The 18,972-nt window shown below is 36.5% G+C and overlaps 1 protein-coding gene and 1 long non-coding RNA gene across 2 annotated transcripts; one reads left to right on the top strand and one right to left on the bottom strand.

Moving 5' to 3' along the window:
* Positions 1-1,752: 1,752 nt before the first annotated feature.
* Positions 1,753-2,962, bottom strand: LOC118599003. Its single transcript, XR_004948263.1, has 3 exons — positions 2,624-2,962; positions 2,316-2,456; positions 1,753-2,033 (listed from the first exon to the last, which is right to left on the bottom strand). It is a non-coding gene; the product is annotated as an uncharacterized LOC118599003 (long non-coding RNA).
* Positions 2,963-5,248: 2,286 nt separating this feature from the next.
* Positions 5,249-8,658, top strand: LOC112158643. The gene is made up of 7 exons (XM_024292085.1): positions 5,249-5,288; positions 5,786-6,130; positions 6,320-6,385; positions 7,703-7,759; positions 8,217-8,321; positions 8,408-8,442; positions 8,528-8,658. Exons 1-7 carry the CDS (start codon positions 5,249-5,251, stop codon positions 8,636-8,638), a joined length of 759 nt encoding a protein of 252 aa, XP_024147853.1. The 3' UTR covers positions 8,639-8,658.
* Positions 8,659-18,972: the final 10,314 nt, after the last annotated feature.

Genomic DNA, 18,972 nt, shown 5'->3' with positions numbered 1-18,972 from the left:
CAAATGTGAGTCCGCAGCCATAACCACTGCACCATCTGGCAGCAGAACCTGGAATGCATGTCAAACTTAAATCTAAACTTGAAAATCTGCATTGCAAATACAGGAAGTCATTGTTGATGGTTTAAGGTGATCACCACAACACTACTTTGAGAAGGGGGGGGGCATTGCAGCAGAAGCTGAAAGTTCCAGGGATTCTACTGTTAAACATCATTTATCTCTCTTGATTTACTGCAGCTTTTTTGTGTTTTTGATTTAGTATTTCTGTTATTTGTTTTGCTTGGTCTCCCTTCTTTTTAATTTTTGAAATAAACAGTTTTCACATCTTAATTACAACAGAGGAGTAGATATTCTGATTATTTCTTTTCCTTCTTCTGTTTTTTCATTGTCTCAATATGAAATTATGAAAATGTTGAGTGTTGAAGCATCTTGTGCTCAGAAACCAAAGTTTTACATCTAACGTTGATTTTTACTCCTTCACTTTTTATATAGATGTTTGTTTGTGCATCAGAATCAGAAACATCTGCAGAAAGACAGAAACAGTTCAGTTTATTCTGCTCAATAAAGTACTAAACTGCAGGACTATGAATGAAAAAATAAAGAAAAATACAGACACAGACATTGGGCAAAAGATCTCAGGCTGAGATATTTTAGAAAGATTACATGAAGATAATACAATAATTATTACAAGTTATTAAATGAAGAACAGCAGAAAAAGGTATTTCTCTGTTGCTTATTTTTTTAAAACAATAAGTGAAAAACTTAATTGGTAAACACATTTTAACAAAAAAACGCATGAAAAATCAAAATATAAAGCAAAATAAATGTTTTTAATGGAATAAATGCAAAATTCTAAGGCATCTCATGATTGTGCTGCATGTTAAAGCATTTTTAGCAAGCAAAACTTTATTTTTTCAATGTTATGGCAAAATAAAGTAAAAAAAAGTCAGCAAAAAAATTCCCCTTTAAACAATCGAGTCAAAAAAGTCGAATCTTTCCATAGAGTCGAATTGAAAGAATCAAAGCGCCCATCACTAATTCTTACAGCAGTCTGTTCAACTGAGACATTTCTGCATGTTTCAATCAATCCTTGTAATCTCAATAATAACTTTTCCTTTTCTGTTTGTCTGTGATGCTGCTCCTTTATGAAGATTTTAACGATTCAAATTAAACCACAAATAGTGATAATTCTGCTAATAGTGTCACAAATGGGCAGACGGCTGATTCCACGTGCAGCAGGTTTATTAGCACAGACGAGATGACTGGGGTCAAACAAAGCTAAATGTTCACAAAGATAAAGCAGGTTCAGGCAGGCAGGGGTTGAGCGCTGGCAAAACAATATCTGAGAGCAGGGAAGAATTCCATTACTTGTCACAAAATTTGTTCTCCGCATTTGACCCATCCCCTGGGGGAGCGGTGATCTGCAGACACAACCACACTCAGGAACTATTTGGTGGTTTAACCCCCCAAATCCAACCCCTTAATGCTGAGTGTCAAGCAGGGAGACACTGAATCACATTTTCAGAGTCTTTGGTAAGACGGGACTTGAACTCAAAGCCTTTCAGTCTCCGGGCGGACTCTCTACCACAGGCCACTGAGTTGGTAGATCAGGCATAGGTCAGGACAGGCGGCAAACAAACAGAGTCGGATGAGGATCAGGAGCAGGAGAAGACAGGTCGGGAGATAATGTTCAGCATCCAGGCAGAGTGATACACAAAAACACTTTGCATTGAGAAAGACTATGCCTTGCTAAAGTCTCAGGTGGGTGATTGTCAATTAGCATCAGGTGACGGGATCCAGGTAGTATGCACTGAGGTGTAGGAGCTAATATGGTGGTGAACTTCCGGAAGGGGACACTTTAAGAGGACGGAATGGGGACGAATGTTGAGTGTCAATAAAGTTACGGTCAAAGTGCTACAAGAGACTCTTTGACCACAACATGCTCAGACATAGCAGTAGAGCTGGGAGATGTAGTGTGTTAGCATTCTGCTAATGGCTCCCACCGGTGATAGGAGAGAAAGACAGAGCTCTCACTCCTGAGGAAAAAAAGAATATCACAAATCAAAAACTGTTATAATCTCTCAAACATTTACTCTGAAGAGAATTTGAAGACTTTTTTTCAGATTTTGTTCATTGTCACACATACTGAGCTCATGAACAAAAAGAAGTAACTTATTTATAATTTTAGCTGAATTATGGGTATTTTATTTTTAAAAAGTTTTAAAAAGTTAAACTTCATCTTTTGAATGTGTGTTTTTTTTCTTTAAAAGGCTGGTTGTTAATGATATTGTCAACAGTAATGTGAAATATTCTTGTACCTGTTGTTGAATTTTGATTTTTGTGTCGATGTGAGGATGTTGTGGAGTTTAAACTCTTTTCTGATGCTTTCGTTTTTTTGGTCGTCATCGTGATTGGAGAGGTTTGTGTTGTTGCAGGAAGTTCAACAGTCCTGTTTGAAGCTGTGAAGAGTCAAAGCAGCGAATCAGCACCTCATTGTTTTTGACACTACATCTATCTTTCATGAAGAACAGTTTAAGATATTTTAATAAAAGTACAATAAATATGAATCAAAAGAGACGTATTTACACAGAAAAATATTTTTTATGATCTTAAGGAACAAACTCACCTTCTGTAACAATTATTTCGAATATTTCTTCTAAATCTGGACCCAATTCTTCATGTATCCCACATCTGTACAAACCTGAATCTGATTGTTTGAGTTTAGTGATTGTCACATATAGAAGAGATGATCCAATATCTAACTTTTTATATTTAATGCTGTATCTTCCACTCTTGTCTTCGTCTCTGTCTGTTTCTATGAGAATGTTTTCTCCTTCACATGTTTCCTTACAGAACAGCCTCCTGCTCCCTGGAGATGAAAATAAACATACAACAGTGATGTCTTCCCCTTCACTTGTTAAATAGGAGTTGGTTTGTGCATCAATCAGAGAGTCTCTGTCCTGCAGAGCTGCTGAAAAGAGGAACAGTCACAGTTAATATCTTCCTGGAACACTGAACACTGAAGATGATGCGTTTGATGAAATTCTTCAAAATGTCTTAAAGATTGAATTTCTCTTATGGTGTTTCTTGAAAAGTTCATTTGAAAGACTTGAAAATAAAACGATTGAATGCTCAGGAAAAAAAGAATCTATAAAAAAGTAGTAAAGTTGAAGTTGTTGATTCTAAACCAGGAAGTTGAATCAACAACTGCAGAAAGTCTGAAACAATTCAGTTTATTCTGTTCAATAAAGGACTAAACTGCAGCAATACAGAGGAAAAACAAAGAAAATCAGTGAAATAAATGGATAAACTCACCCAGGAAGAGACAACAGATCAGACTCTGACAAACTCTCATGATGGCGAATGATGGAGCTTTCTTCTATTAGTACTTCCAAGTTGTTTAACAGAGGCTGAAGAAAGGTCTTCTATGCCTGCATGTGTAGCTGCTCCTGTACAAAATACGTCTTGAACTTTCTTACATTCATGACTCATCCTTTTCCACAGGAGGAGGCGCTAAGCGTAATTCAAGCTGGCAAACGGGGCGATTTCTGCTGCTGTGAGCTGTACAGACATGACAGACCGCACATGAAAGCAACACCAAGCAATCACAGCACCTTACCGAAGGCTCCAGGAACGAATCAGAAACTAGATCATGGAGTTCACAAACAGAGAAGTAGCAGCTGGAGGAATGCATTCAGAAACAGACATGCTGAGACCCAGCAGGTGCTGCAGGTGAGACAGCCAGAAATGCAGAGAAAAAAACTGATGGGGAATGCGAGCCTGAGAAATGTACACATTTGAAATTTGATTACATCACTGATCTTAATAGATCCTAGATAACCTGAATCTATGACTGTAGGGTATAAATATCTGATATTAAGTCCTGAACCAGATCCTGGTGATTCATGTAGAGAAAATGGTTATGTTGAGCTGGGGTGGGATTATATAAGTTCACTTCCTTCCACTCCCTTTGAAGCGATCAACTTGGGGTTTATTAGTGATATGTTATTTCATGTATTATTACCTGATTGCTTGAAATAAGCCATTTCATTCATGCTTTCATTTAGTCATGGATTCATTCATTCTTACAGCAGTTGACCAGTCACAAATTCTATTGTAATACTTTGTTTCAACCTGTAGGAGGCAGCACATAGACAGTTTTACACCATATTTTCAGGAATTAAACAGCATTATTTTATTTGTCAAAAATTTGGCAAAGACCAACAGATAGCACTTTTAAAGCCCCGTTTATAAAGGTTAACAGCCAAAAAAACGTTGTTTTAGGGTTTGGTTACCCTTTACGGAAGAAAATCTGATCGGGACTGTCTTACAAGGAAAGGTGGGAAATCTTTTGGTTGAAAAATAAAAGCCTAACAGTGAATGGCATGTAGAGGAAAATGATTGAACAATAGAGTAGAGGCAGCAGTAGAATGTGAAAGCCTAAGTTAAGTTTAAAGGGGCTTATCACATGATTTTCTTCAGTCACATGATGATCAGTTGAACTCTATTTGAAGAAAAGATAAGATAAGATAAGATAAAAAAAAGGTAGTCCTTTATTCATCCAACGGTGGGGAAATTTCAGGGTTACGGCAGCATTACAGATAAAAAATTAGACAATTTACATATTTACAAGAGAACAAAGCTATGGTGCGGAGATTAAAAATACAAACAAGAAAAATGAAAAGAGGAAGCAATAGCATTGTGGATATGATTAATATTACAGAAATTGCACAACGTAAAAATGGTTTTTGTTTCAGTGATGTAGATAACATTATTAACAATATTATGTTATAAATGTGTTTCATCATGGTACTATTATTCGAGATCGGTGACAGTTTTTAATAAAAATGTTTTGATTTTTTTGTGTTTCTTTCTTATTAACAATGCTGACACAGTGCTGATTACATTTGTAACGTATTATTATTTCTGTTCAAACTTTGTGAATTTGTCTAAGTGAGAGTTTGGGTTTTTAATATTTCAGTTTGGATAAATAAAACCATTGGAACCAGAACCATGTCTATAGTAAAATGGTTTTCCTGATGTGTCAGAGGGCGTCAGCACAATCAAAACTGTAAAAACACTCCCGAGTCAGCATTACTCATTAAACATCATAAATGTCAACATTAGGAAACAGTTAACACAGAAAAAGGACACACCGATTGAAAGTTTCGTATTTATTCAAGTTTACCTCAGACAGATTGGAATTAGACACTAGAAATAATTGATGAATTTATCTTCTTACACAATTAGAATGAAAGTCTACAGTGTTTTCTTCTTCTACGTCTTTTCAGGTGAGTCCTGGCAACACATGTACTTCAGCTGTGTAGATACTTTTTCATCACTTTGGAATTTCTATACATTCAGCTTTAAAAACAACTCGTATTTGTACAATTTATAACGATTAAAATAAATTATTTTTAAAAATTGCTGCACAGTACCTTCACTCCTCTATGATTTGTAGTGAGAATAGTTTTTCTGACTAAATATGTGAAAATATAATCCTAGAATTTTTATCATCCTGTTAGGATGCATTTTCAACGAATTTATTGAGTTAGTGTTTTAATATCAGGGCAGACATTTTTAAATGACTGTATTTTTGACAATGTCTTTGGAGCAATTTCTAAATCTGTGTCTTTCTCAAAGATTACCTCTGTGAAAATTTAATTTTTTGGACAACCTCTAGTGGATTTTCTTTTACAATATAAATGTATTCTATTAAGAAACTACTTTATTTATTTAAAAGAAAACGAGAAAGTACAAATTTTACTTAATTTATCCTCTTTTTCAGGAGCCTTCACTATTCCTTCACTATCGTTTACACAAATACTTGATGGAGAGATTCCCATCTATGCAGCTGTGGAGGAAGAAGATATCTCCGTTGACTTCCTTTTTACTCTGGTTGGTGGGGGCACGAAATATTTATGCAGAGAGGAGTGCAAAACCAACATCCTGATCCAAACCAACTCCAGCACAGCTCAGCGAGGAAGATACAGCATCAGCTATCATGACGGAGCGCTAAAGATAACCATCTCCAGGCTGCAGGTGTCAGACTCAGGACGATACAGGTGTGGCGTCGGATGCCCCTCCCTGCCAGACTCCTATGAGGAGCTGGTTGAAATTAGAGTAGAAAAAGGTGAGATTTATAAATGCCCATCAGACACAGTGAAAAGATGAAGCAGAACTTCCATGAATAGAAATGGTGACACCAATCTAGTAGTAATTCAAGGGCAAATATCTACTCATACTGGTATCATTTTAGAGATTGTTCAATAATTATTCTGAATTTTAAGGTTTGTAATTGTTTTATGATTCAATCCTACAGCTAAGCGTGCAGACAAACGGTCTCAGCAGCCAAATATGAGGACATGTGGACAAACTAGAGATTTAGGTAATCGTACTTCCTTGATACTTCATTTGCATTTATTGTATTTTTTTTTTTATTTTAAACTTGTCACTTAAACTCTACTTGATTCAGCGAGGTCTTGTTTGTTTTTGTCACCTTTTGAGAACAACCTACATGTAGGTGAGTCCTCTATAGAAAAGTAGGAAAAAATAGACCATCTTAGTGGTAGAGTGAGGGGTCAAACTTAGACTGTATAAATAAGAACTGGTCTGAGCGACCCCGCCCCTTCTGTGTTCCAAACAGGAAGTACACGCGGGTTTCATTGAGAAACAGAAAGTTATGTATCAGTAATTTCTTTCAAATCCTAATTTTTTTAAATATATTTTTGCTTTATCGCCAGTTATTAAAGTTATAAACTGACCAGTCAGATACCTCAGTAAAAGCATGTGACTCCCACTGGCCACGCCTTGAACGTTTGATTGACAGATTCCCCTGAGTGAGAGGGGTGTGGACTTTGAATGAGCCAGAACAAGATCACTCATGGTGGGCGACAGCAGTTCCTTTAAAAATGTGACTTAGACCGACTCAGACTAACCGCTGTCGAGGGACGGCAATTGGTTCCAATATGGCGGTAGACGTATCAGGAAGTGATGGCGAAGGCTCTGGCCTGATATCATGAGGGACATTTGTTATGTCCAGTAAATGAATAAACAGTCTATGAGGTCAAACCATCATACTGTTGTGTGGTTATCACTGCAGCCCCCCAGGTGGAAAAGTTAAATTTCAAAAATTGCGAGTGAGGATGCAGTGGAAAATAAATAAATAAAGGTATGGTACACCACCTACTGGGAATTCTTTAAAGTCCAGCAGAAGCAGACAATAAAGTTACATACTGTGATAATAGAAATGCAGCATAGAGAAATAGATAACCTGGGATGATGCTTTTTCACTGGTGTCATAGAAGTTTCCCAATGTCAAACCTGACATTTGAATGCTGGCCTGAGTCAGTTTTTTAAAACGGAATAAAAGATTATGAAATGATCCACCCTTTTATGACAAAAGCATATTTTTGGGTGTGAAGGATCTGGAGTGTAGCTTCTTTTCTCCATCTGATCAATCTTGTGTTTGTGTCAGATCAAATTGCCAACATTTTTTTTGAGCTAACTTTGGTGCATACAGTGTCATTTTTATTACCATACTAGAAACGGAATCATCTGTAACTTGCTACAGAGTGAAACAGAAAACACTCTTGGCAAGTTTGTACAGATACAGAATTACTGGCAATTTTTCTTCTTCTCGCTTTTAGATCTAAATTTGATTTTAATACAAGAGTTAGTTATCCATTTCTTTTTGTTTTCGCAGGTTTGACAACATTTTCTTCATCCACCACAAAGACAGACGTTGAATTACCAACAGCAGGTTAGAACTCTATCTACTATTCTAAAGGATGTTTTCTAAAATAAAAGTACTGCCTAAAAGAAATCAACTGGATCTACAAAACTCACATGACAAATACAAAGTATAGGCATATACAAAGTTACGTTTTTCTAGGGCCAAACACGCCAGTACCGGGTTCATTAAATTATAGATGACATCACTGCACTTCCTGAATGTTTGATCTGTTTTTAATGTCCAATAAGGTTGATGATTAATCATTTGTCAAGCTTAAACAAATTATAGAATTAAACCTTAAAATCCACAGTGAAAAAATGATCCATGTATTTATTTTCATTTTATTTACTGCTTTGTAGTGATATTTTGTATTTAATTTTTGGGTTTTTTTCTGAAGTTATGATGTTTTATAGACTTAGAAAAGAAAGAAATAGAAACTATAACTCACAATTGTTCGTTTAAATGTTCTTTGTTGTCTTTACAGAAAATACTTTGATTATTGCTGCATCGTGGTCGGTGCTCGCTGTGGTTCTGCTGATGTGTTTCCTTTTCCTGTTTTTCAAATTAATGACAAAGCTAAGAGCCCATGGTTGGTCTTGCTATTAACTCTTATAATTTTAATTTTAATGATCCTGAAAACATCATTTTGATTTATGTTTATCTTCCTTTTCATAGGTTTAAAGAAAAACACAGAGGAAACTGACAATATGGTAACTTTATCTTTTTGACAAAGTTAGACTTACATTTAAAAATTCTGTTTACCGACACAAACTTTTTTCTTTCTCTACTTTTTAGTTTGTCACGTATGAAAATTGGGCTCCATTTTCCGGATATGAAGACTCAACCTACCAAAGCCTCGATCCACTCAGTATGGACGAGGTCTCGGTTTATTTTACACTCAAATAGGACGTTGCTGTAAACATGAATGCATTTGCAAAACCGTCTTTGATATTTCTTGTTCCATCAATTAGAAGGATGTTAATGAGCATGTTTTGGAGTTCCTTCATTAACATTCACAAAAGGTTTGACAGCTTTAGCCATTACTAAAATTTCAGTCCAGGATTTGTTTTAAGGTTTACTAAATAAAATCATAATTTCAATAACATTAGATCCGACCAGTCCAGAGAAGCGCTCAGAGCTTTACTTTCTTTTTATCATAAAGATTGTTAAGATGGATTCATTAAATCTAGTGATAAATCCGTTTTTTGATATGTGTTAGTTTTTTGTTTTTGACTAAATGTTATCATTTATAACATTTTTGTGAGGATTCTGTGCTTGTTTTTCTGTTGTGTTCTTGGTTTTGGTCATGTTTTGACTTGTTCCCCTGTCAGTTACTCCAGGTTCGTGTTTAATCATCTACAGCAATTTTCATTTCTATCAATGACCTTCAGTGTATTTAAGTGTCTGGGTTTCAGTTTGACCTTGACAAGTCATCTGTTTTGTTTTGTCACTTTTTTGTTTCTCCATGTTTCTTGTCAAGTTCTTAATCTATATGACGTTTAAATTAATGTCATCAAGCCTTACTTCCTGGATTTTGGGTCCTTACCACCAGATCTTGACAATTTTGGAGATTTTAATTTGTGTGGATTTTGAGCCGAGTTAACAAACATTTGTGTGGTAACCAATTTGTCATAATACTTACATGTTGTTTGATTTTGCCATTTATATAGTTTATATAGTTTACTAATGTTTGAGCTTGAGAAAATGTATTGAAGCTTTGTAAAATATTTAGTTCTAGCAGCTCATTGGAGCTGAAAAAAGCTGTCGTTAGTAATTGTGTTGCTGCCATTGTTGAAAAGTTGTGTACCAAAAGCTAGAAAAAGTCCTGTTGAAATGTAAAAATCCTCAAAAAAAGCCATGTGATTATTTGTGCAGATGAAAGCAAAACTACAGCATCAGAAGAAGGAACACAACTTAAAAGTGCACCTAAATTGCCAAAATCAAGACTAAATGCTAAAGAAGTTTCTATACCACATTATAAAGACATACTATTACCTATTTTATAACAGCTGCTTTAAAGCCGGTCACATGCATTGATTTCATTTCAAACTTCTGTTTTTGATCTAAGAAATAAATTGTTTTAGATACATTTAAATATATTTGATTACATAGACTACACATTGGATATACTGTAGGTATTTATATTCATTGAAATGTACTTTTGGACTCAAATGGAAAAGAGATGGAATGCAAACAAAATAAATCAAATATGGTAACAAGGGTAACAGGTTGTGTCAGGAAACTTCTTTCTTAAAAAGGACTAAAGAAATGCTGTTAGTTTATACCTCATTTCACAGCATACAAACCAGATTTTAATGAGACTCGAGTCGAAAACTTCACTTTTCAGTGTTTTACTTGAAAGCAAGAAGTAACTGATGGATGGATGTATTCCTTTTCTACACCCTGAGGTTCAGCTGTGATCCTTCAAGTATAAATACACATTTGATCACATTAACAAATACTCATCAAATACCACAATTGTTACAAAAGGCCTAAATACCCCAATGGTTACACAGGGAAAAGCTGGAACTTTTATTAGTTTAAGCATGATTTGTATTCTGTGAGAAACTTTGTGCGAATCTTTAGTTTTACTCAGCAGTTAAAGTAAGTAACAGAAAACACAAACTTAGCATTTCTATGAAATATAAACTATTATAATATAATCAACCATGCGATTGGTTGATTAGAAGTTTGCGTTGACGAGTTGGACAGGTATGCCTCATAACAAATGTATATTTGATCTCTTCACCAGATGGGAAAGAGACAGAATGCAGACACAAGGCATCAATAATTACTGAGGGCAACAATCAGAGTTTGTCCGCAGCAAAACATTCTACAAACAAAAATTAGAAAAAAAAGAGTTTCTACAGAAAACTAGAATTTACTTCAAAGATATAAAAAGTAAGAACTGGGGGAGTGTGACGATTCATTTCATGTATCCAATTCATTAAACTAAAATCGATTCAGGACATCTTTAGCCAAACTTTTCCCAGTGTAACTCAGATAAATACCTGGTACTGAACATTGCAGGTGACATTTTCCAGATTCCTTGCATTTCTTGCAATAAAAAGTGTAAATTAAATGTGTACAAATAAACAAGAAATAATGATAAATTCGTTCACATTTTAGTTTCCTTAAAAAAAAAATCATCCCCATGTTGTTTTTCAATCAGATCATTATTAGAAAATACTCCCAAAGAGTTTCCACACATTAGACTGTAATGATGGCTGATCATTGTTTTGCTCTTATCATGTTTGTGTCGTCCTCTGGTGGGACTTGGTTGCTTTTATCATGCCTTAAAGGTATATGGTATTTCCAAGGTTGATTATAAATAATCAATTGGTATCCTTTTGAAATTATTTTATAATAATATAGGTCAGTTTGATTTGATTCAATTGACAACTTGCCTCAGGCAAATAGATTTGATTGGATAAATTGATTAATTGTTACACCCCCAGTAAGAATGATACAATATTAAATAGAGCCTCAAAAGCAATTGGTATCCAATTGACATGTTACACCACAAGATTTATAGTCATAAAGGTTTCATATTACCTTCAACAGAATGGTAAGATGTATTTATATTTTTTGCAATGGGCTTACGGATATAAGATATGAGCCTTAAGATCTGAATGCAAAAAAAAAGATAAAAAATGGGCTCTGACTCTTATCTGTTAGGTCAATAGATGGAAGCATAGAGGCTGTTGGGATCAGTGTGGACATGAGCAGAAGAAGAGGACACTTTGACAGTGCTGTAGGTCACAGTATCTCCTTCAGCGTCTTTGTCCAGAACCTGTGAGACAAACAATAGAGGAGATTGTACTGTTATCCACAGACAGCTACAGTTACAGCCAGTGATGTACAGTAGTAGTGATAATATCATATTTTCATTAAGTCATTACTGCAGTCTTAGTTTACCTGCCGTCTGTTAGTTTTCCTGGAGAATCTGATTGAGGCGTAGTTAACATCTTCTGGGTGAGTCTGGAGATTAAAAGAGACAGAGGTGGAACATGAACCTTCACAGTTTGTGAAAAAAAATCTACTTATATTTTTTTCAACTTCCCACAACGAAAATTCCAGACACTCCACAATTTAAGGCAAAGTTTCTTGTCTTGTCCAGACTTGAATAGAAAACCCAAAATGTGCCGACGTGTATTTGTTCCCAAAGGTTATTTTTAGCTGATGTGTCTGAGAACAAAGAACCCTCAGAGGTGATTACATCGACTCTGAAGGTGTCTTCAAGAAAGCAAGAAGTCCAGTTGTCTTTGAGAAGAAAACATGTTGGGTGGAATCCAGTTCTGACTCCAGTTTGAGCCGATTTACTTACTTACTGCATTACAGATGTAGACACTAAAGGAGAGTTTGCAAAAGAGCAAACCACTGAGAGGAGAAGACAAAAACACCATGGTACACTACAGCAGTAACTGCTAAAATGCATAGTTATTGGTAGCAAACATACAAAATGAATTTGAGGAATATTCTTCGTATTTTTGGAACTCTCCGGTCCCTAACCCCCCCAAATATGGGGGAATACTATATCTGAAAATGAAAACCCATCAAGGTGCAAGTATATCGTCAAACTCTTCTTTTAGTTATTTGATCCATTAGTACTGTCTGGAGACTCACATCATTTTTTCAACTTTGAATAATCAGAAATCTGTTCTGATATTTCTATGAAAAACAAACAAACTCAGATTTTGATAGTTTGTCAATGAGTTTTGGAAATAAACATTATGACCAGAAAGGAATAAAAGGTCACACTTAGAACTAGTTCAACAGCATAATATAAAGCTTTGCAGAAAACAAAAATCAATTCAGATTCTAAAATGTGATGGCTTAGTTGAAAAACTCACCAATATTTCCTCATTGTGCCTCTTTCTTGCTGCAGAAACAAATGTCAGATTTAAATTCAGAAACAAAAGTCCATCTCAAAATCTCTGCTGTTAACAGCGTGTTCAACGTTCTTACCGCTCATCCTCTTCCACCTGATGAACGCCACAACTATTATGCACGTTGTAACAGTCACAGCTGCAGTGATCGCTGCTGTCATTCCTGCAGCATCAGCAGAAAAGGACAACTAAGAAATTTACAATAAATAAATCCGTAAGCAATGTTCTACATCAGGGGTGTTAAACTCGATCGCACAGGGGGAAAACTAAAACACATATGGCCACGAGCCGAACAGAATAATCATTTATTAAACACTCTAAAACTACATTTTTAAACTGTATCATAACTATGAATAAAGAGAGGCAGCAATATTATTAGAGAAGTTTTTTTTTTACAGTTTCGTGAGTTATGTGTAAATAGTCAATTATGAATGAAATTAAAGAAAACTGAATGAATATGTCAATACAATGAAGTGAGGCTAATTGTCAATAACTTAATAGATTCAAACTACCGTAAGAAAAAACACCTGGTAATATTTGGTTGAATAACTTTATTTTCTTACCTGTTTTAAGATGTGGAGTTACGCCTGTTGTGTGTGAAGCTAATGACGGCAGAGCTGATGCTGTGGTTGATCTGGATTTAGCTGATGATGATGACGGCTTCAATGTGGTTGTTGACTCGGAGACTCTTGTTTTAGAGGATGGTTTAGGTGTTGATGTCACGTTGATGGCTAGAAGATGAGAAGCAGACATTTGATGAATAAGTATAATGTGAGGTAGGTGAAACTTTTCACATGGATACTGAATCTGTTTCTCACATAACTTTATAAAATAGTAATCATTTCGTTTTCAGGAAAACTGAGCATTACGAGTTAATGTTTCTATATTTAAAAGGACTAAATAATAATACACTTGGTTGTATTTACATTATAGTAAAATAAACCTGCCATGACTCAATACAAATTGTACTTTCCATTATCGATTATAATTGATTTATTTGATTTTCAAACGATCTCAAATTGGTATGGGTTTGATTTGATCAGCTTGGTTCAGACAGATTCTAGGAATGTAAATCATGTCATCAGTTCATCATTGCTTGTAATAATAATTGTCGTTATTTTCTTACCTGTTTTAAAGTGGAGGTTTGTGGCTGCAGTGTGCGTATCTGATGTTGGTGGAGCTGATGCTGTGGTTGATCTGGAATTAGCTGAAGATGACGACTTCAATGTGGTTGTTGACTCAAAGACTCTTCTTTTAGAGGATGGTTTGAATGTTGATTTAGGTGTTGATGTCACGTCGTTTGCTGGAAGATGAGAAACAGACATTTGATAAAATAAGTATCATGTGAGGTAAGTGAGACATTTCACATGGAGACTGAATCTGTTTCTCACATAACTTTATAAAATAGTGATCATTCAGTTTTCATGAAAACTGAGCATTAAAAGTTGATGTTTATATATTTAAGAGGACTAAATAAACAAAATGTTGATGTTTTCATTTTGTCGCAATTGATGTTTGTTTTCATATCTCATGATTTGGCACAGAAAATTGAATGTCATATCAAAGATTCACATTTTTTATCCCTGCTATCAACACTTTAGACTAGAGCAATGACCAATGAATTTACACTATGTGCAAAAATTGTTAACATGTCGTGCTGCAAATAAAAGTCCAATATTTCCTAACTTAATGCTTTACATATTAGAAGAACCTACTATTTTCAACAGTCAGTTCAAGCTCAAATTCTGTCTCCTTTTGTCCTGATGTGCTGAACTGTCTGCAGTAATAACTTCCAGCATCTTCATCTGTGATCTTCTTTATAACCAGAGAACATTTCTCTGTAACTCTCAGTCTGTCTGATTTAGATTCAACATCTTTGAGAATCTTCCCATTTTCAAACAGGGTAGATGATGATTTAGTTGAGTTACTGTAGATCCAGGTGATCCAGGAACATCCATCACTGAAATCATTTGCATTTTCACATTCCAAAGTGACTTCATCTCCAACTCTGACAGTCTTGTGTCTGATTGTTTGAACATTGTTCTCTCCTCTGCTCTTCTCTGTCTCTTCTTCTCTCGATGTTTTCTGTCAGAGAATGAAGACAACAAGAACTCAGGACAGAAATACATCAGTTTCCTGTGGTTAGCAGCTCCTCCTTCAAGTCACTTCAAGTTTGTCTGTATTTTTCTTTTTGTTTGAACTTATGAAAAGAGTTCACTAAAATGAGAGCAAATATTTAATGATGTTATCAGAAACTCAATAGCCAACATCCCAACTATGTTAACCCTGTTAAACGAGTATTAATTAAGCAAAATCTAAATAATTTCCTTGACCACAGCTTTGCTGGAACCAGTAATATACAAATAGATTAGATATCGTTTGTGTTCATAGGTTTATTGTTGACTCCAAATGCCCCTACGTGTGAGTGTGTAGAAGTGATTGTTTACCTTTCAACAGACTGGAGACTTGTTGGGGGTGTACCCTGCCTTCACCAATAGTAGCTGCATTTACATGTGGAAAATGTCTTAAATCAGATCAAAGATCAGATTAGAATTAAACTTTTTACATTGGTCACATGTTTGATTGGAATAAATCAATTTGACGCGCAGAAGTATTTAAAATACCAGAAACTGCCATAGTAGCAAGTTCCATTGTAAACAAACAAAGCTGCAGTAGAGAGATGAACTTATGAGCGTGATCTTATTATTATTATTATCAAGTGGCTGTTTGCACAATATTTTCTAAATCCGTGCAGCCAGTGCTTTATTCTAAGTCACACGGACCCGGAGGAAGGGTTAGAAAAGAAGATGTTTGGACCTAACCCTCCTTTAGAGGGCAGAGTGTCTTTATCAAACAACCAATCTGCCAAAATAAACAGAAAAGAAAAGGAAAGTACATGAATAATTGAGTGGATTCCATGTTTGTTTGAAAACAAGCCCTATTGAGTTGAACAGGAGCCTGAGGACACCGAAAGATCCCACACCTTGTGATTCCTGCCTTCACACAAATCAGTACTCACTTAGTACAGCTCAGACCATGATGCTTCCACCCCCATGCTTCCCAGTAGATTTACTGTTGTTTGAATGCAACTCAGGATTCATTCTCCTCCAAACACAACAAGAAACATTCTTATCAAAAAGTTCTCTTTAGGTTTCCTTTGACCACATATTTCTCCCAATTCTCTTCTGGATCATCCAAATGTTATCTAGCAAATTTCAGAGTGGCCTGGACAATTACTAGCTAAATTCAATAATACCAGAACTGCTGCCTAACACTGCATTCACATTAAACACGGTTTCCATGACAAACCTGCGTCGGTCACCTCTTCTTTGCTGCGCGGGAAATTTGTAGCTCGCCGCCTGTGGAGTCGGAAAATGTGTTCCTGAGCTTGAATAGTTCTAAATGAACATCTGGAATCCCGTCTCCATGTCTGGGTTCATGAGATTATTCAGAGATTCTTCCAGTACCGGAAGCTTCACTCCTGCATCAGGGGCTGCATGACAGACACTTCCACAGTGTTTCTGTGTCTCTATGACCCAGTTTGAAGGCTCAGTGTTCCATATTAACTCAAAAGGGAAAATAAAAACAAACCCAAAATAAGGGAGTTTTTATTATTGCCTTGATTAAAAATAAGTTTAGGTGCCGACAGCCTCTGCACCCTGCAGCAGCTCTGTCTGGTGGCGTAGTAAGCTAGCAAGCTCTGCTGGCCCCCTGCAGCAGACAGAACCACTGCGAGTGCGACAGGTCGGCGACGTGTACAGGGCGCATCCCACCTTCACCCAACAGTAGCCAACAAGTTTACCTATTTATTATTTATGTAAAATTGTGTTAAACAGCGTTCAGTTCTTCGCTTTACCAGTCTAAATCAATAACCAGAAGTAACGTATCGCCCTGACTGCCCTGTCGCCATTTTGTGTGACGTCACCGTATAAAGGGTCTATTGGTTACAGGACTGTATGAGCCAAAAATCTTGGTTTTTTGTAAGAGTTCAAATATTGATTTTACTTGGGATCTGATTGATTCATTTCTTAGAAATCATAAAAAGTGGTGTTCTGGATTCTTTACCCACAATCTGTATCTTGTAGTTAAGTTGAATTTGTAGGTAAATTTAAATCCCCCTTTTATCTCCCTAGTTTTAAAAAACGTCACAAAAATGAGATTTTATCATCTTCTTTAATGTTTTGTTTTCTACAGTTTATCACATACCTGTGGTAATAATTATGTTTATGCCCCAAATCTGAAATATTACTTTTGAAAAGCTGGTAAAGCAATATTAAATAAAAATGAAGTTAACTTTGCAGCTTTTGTTGAACTGTAACTGCAGCAGAGAAATATTTCAATGTGTTCATCAGTGGAGTTACAGAGAATCAGGCAGATCTTCAAAGACTTCTTCCTCATTCTGCTCCTGTGAGAAACACAGAATGGATCATGGAAATGTCAGAATCAGTCAAAGTCTGTAAGAGTTTGATATGTTTGTGTTGTCACCTCATGTTCTGGTCCAGATCCAGACTGATACAGTGATGACTGAGAGTGCTGCTACACCCACAAGAACATAGATGATCCTCCACCAAACACCTTCAAGGACAATCAAACCATTCACAACATTTTATCATTAAAATTTGACATCATCATTCTGTGATCTAACTTTGTAAATGCTTCTTAACAGGAAACATTTATGAACATTTAGATGCATAAATCATTTTTCAGTTGAAATTGAAGTTCCGAGCATCTAAACCACATGACAAAAGTTCTCTTCAGTCAAGAGAAGATGGATGCGCTGCAGTCTGCAAATGCTTGCCAGGATTTTTCACTTATTCTAACTTTTTATTTTGCTGATGGATTTTGAGCGTCTTCAACAGGTTCAACACTTTTACTGCAGCTTTGATACCATGAAGGAATCCTGCATGACGGTTACTGGAGACGCTAAAGGTACACATGCTAAAAGACATGTCGGTAGAATCAATGTAGAGCACGTTAAAAGTTGTTTTAATGAGCATGAATTCATCCGACCACATTTGAATGAGTTTTTCGTGTCTCATCGTTGTGGTGTTATGACATTGTATTTAAGAGAATTCAGTTGGAACTACAATGGAGGTTTCAAGATGACGTCACGCTGTCAGGGCTAGTTACTAGACCACCCAAAAATGACAGACCCAGGAATAGATGAAGGTTAAGTTCTTTTATTGAAGACGGAGGATGAGGATGTGGAGCAGGAGGGATGTAGTAATCGTCGGCAGACGACAGGGGGTGCTGGAGATGAGGACGCCGTCCGAGAGCAGAGGAGGATGAGCAGAGAAGAAGAGCTCTTGAATATGATGAGGCGGTGGCGGTCTTTGATAAGGTAATCCGGGAGATGGGGAAACTTAAGGCAGCCGTTGAGCAGGATCTTGAGAGACGTGGAAGGAGAAACCCCGTCCCAGCAGAATGACGGAGCTGTCGCGGGAGACACGGAGCGTGAGGGCTGACGGGTTGACAGGCAGCGAACTTCGGTTCCTGAAGTGTGAGAGACAGAGGTGCGTAAACAGACTGAGAATTTCGGGCTGGTAGTCGGGCTGATAGCGAGACGTTCCGGCAGTGATCGGGGCAGGGATGCAGGGTTAAATAGGAGAGCAGACAGGTGCGAGTGATCGGCATGATGACCTGCTGCAGCTGTAGCGGGGGCGGGGACAGCCGCTGCCGTGACACACGGCAGCACGCAGAAGAATTCAAATTGGGCCATAGTCTCTCCAGCATGTCCTGGGTCTTCCCTGGGATCTCCCTGGTGGGACATGCCCGGAACACCTCTCCAGGGAGGCGTCCAGGAGGCATTCGGACCAGATGCCCGAACCACCTCAACTCAACAATCCAATGTATTGGCCTAAAATCAATCCAAGACATATTTAGCCAAAGCCAAATCTTGCTAAAAATTCCACCAGTGTGACTCAGAGAGAAATACCTTTTACTGAACAGTGCAGGACAAGTTTACCAGATTCTTTGCATTTCTTCAATATAGTCAAGTGTAAATGAAATATGTGTACAAACAAAAAAGTAAACAAGAATTCATGTCAAATCTATTCACATTTCAGTTTGAAAAAGTTCAGCCCACTCTTGTTTTTCCACATCATAATAATACAAAGGGGACATTTTTAGAACATTCTATCACACATGCAGTGTGGTTTCCACACATTGGACTGTAATGATGGCTGATCTGTTTTTACTGATTTCACATGTGTTGTCTGTTGTAATACACTTGATTGTATTTACATTATAGTAAAATAAACCTGCCATGACTCAATCCAAATTGTATGTTTCATTATAGATTATAATTGATTTATTTAATTTTAAAACGATCTCAAATTGGTATGAGTTTGA

Source organism: Oryzias melastigma, linkage group LG7 (genome assembly GCF_002922805.2).
Source record: "Oryzias melastigma strain HK-1 linkage group LG7, ASM292280v2, whole genome shotgun sequence".
Lineage (NCBI taxonomy): Eukaryota > Metazoa > Chordata > Actinopteri > Beloniformes > Adrianichthyidae > Oryzias > Oryzias melastigma.
The sequence above is the reverse complement of the archived record's forward strand: the minus strand, read 5'-3'. Positions and strand labels throughout refer to the sequence as shown.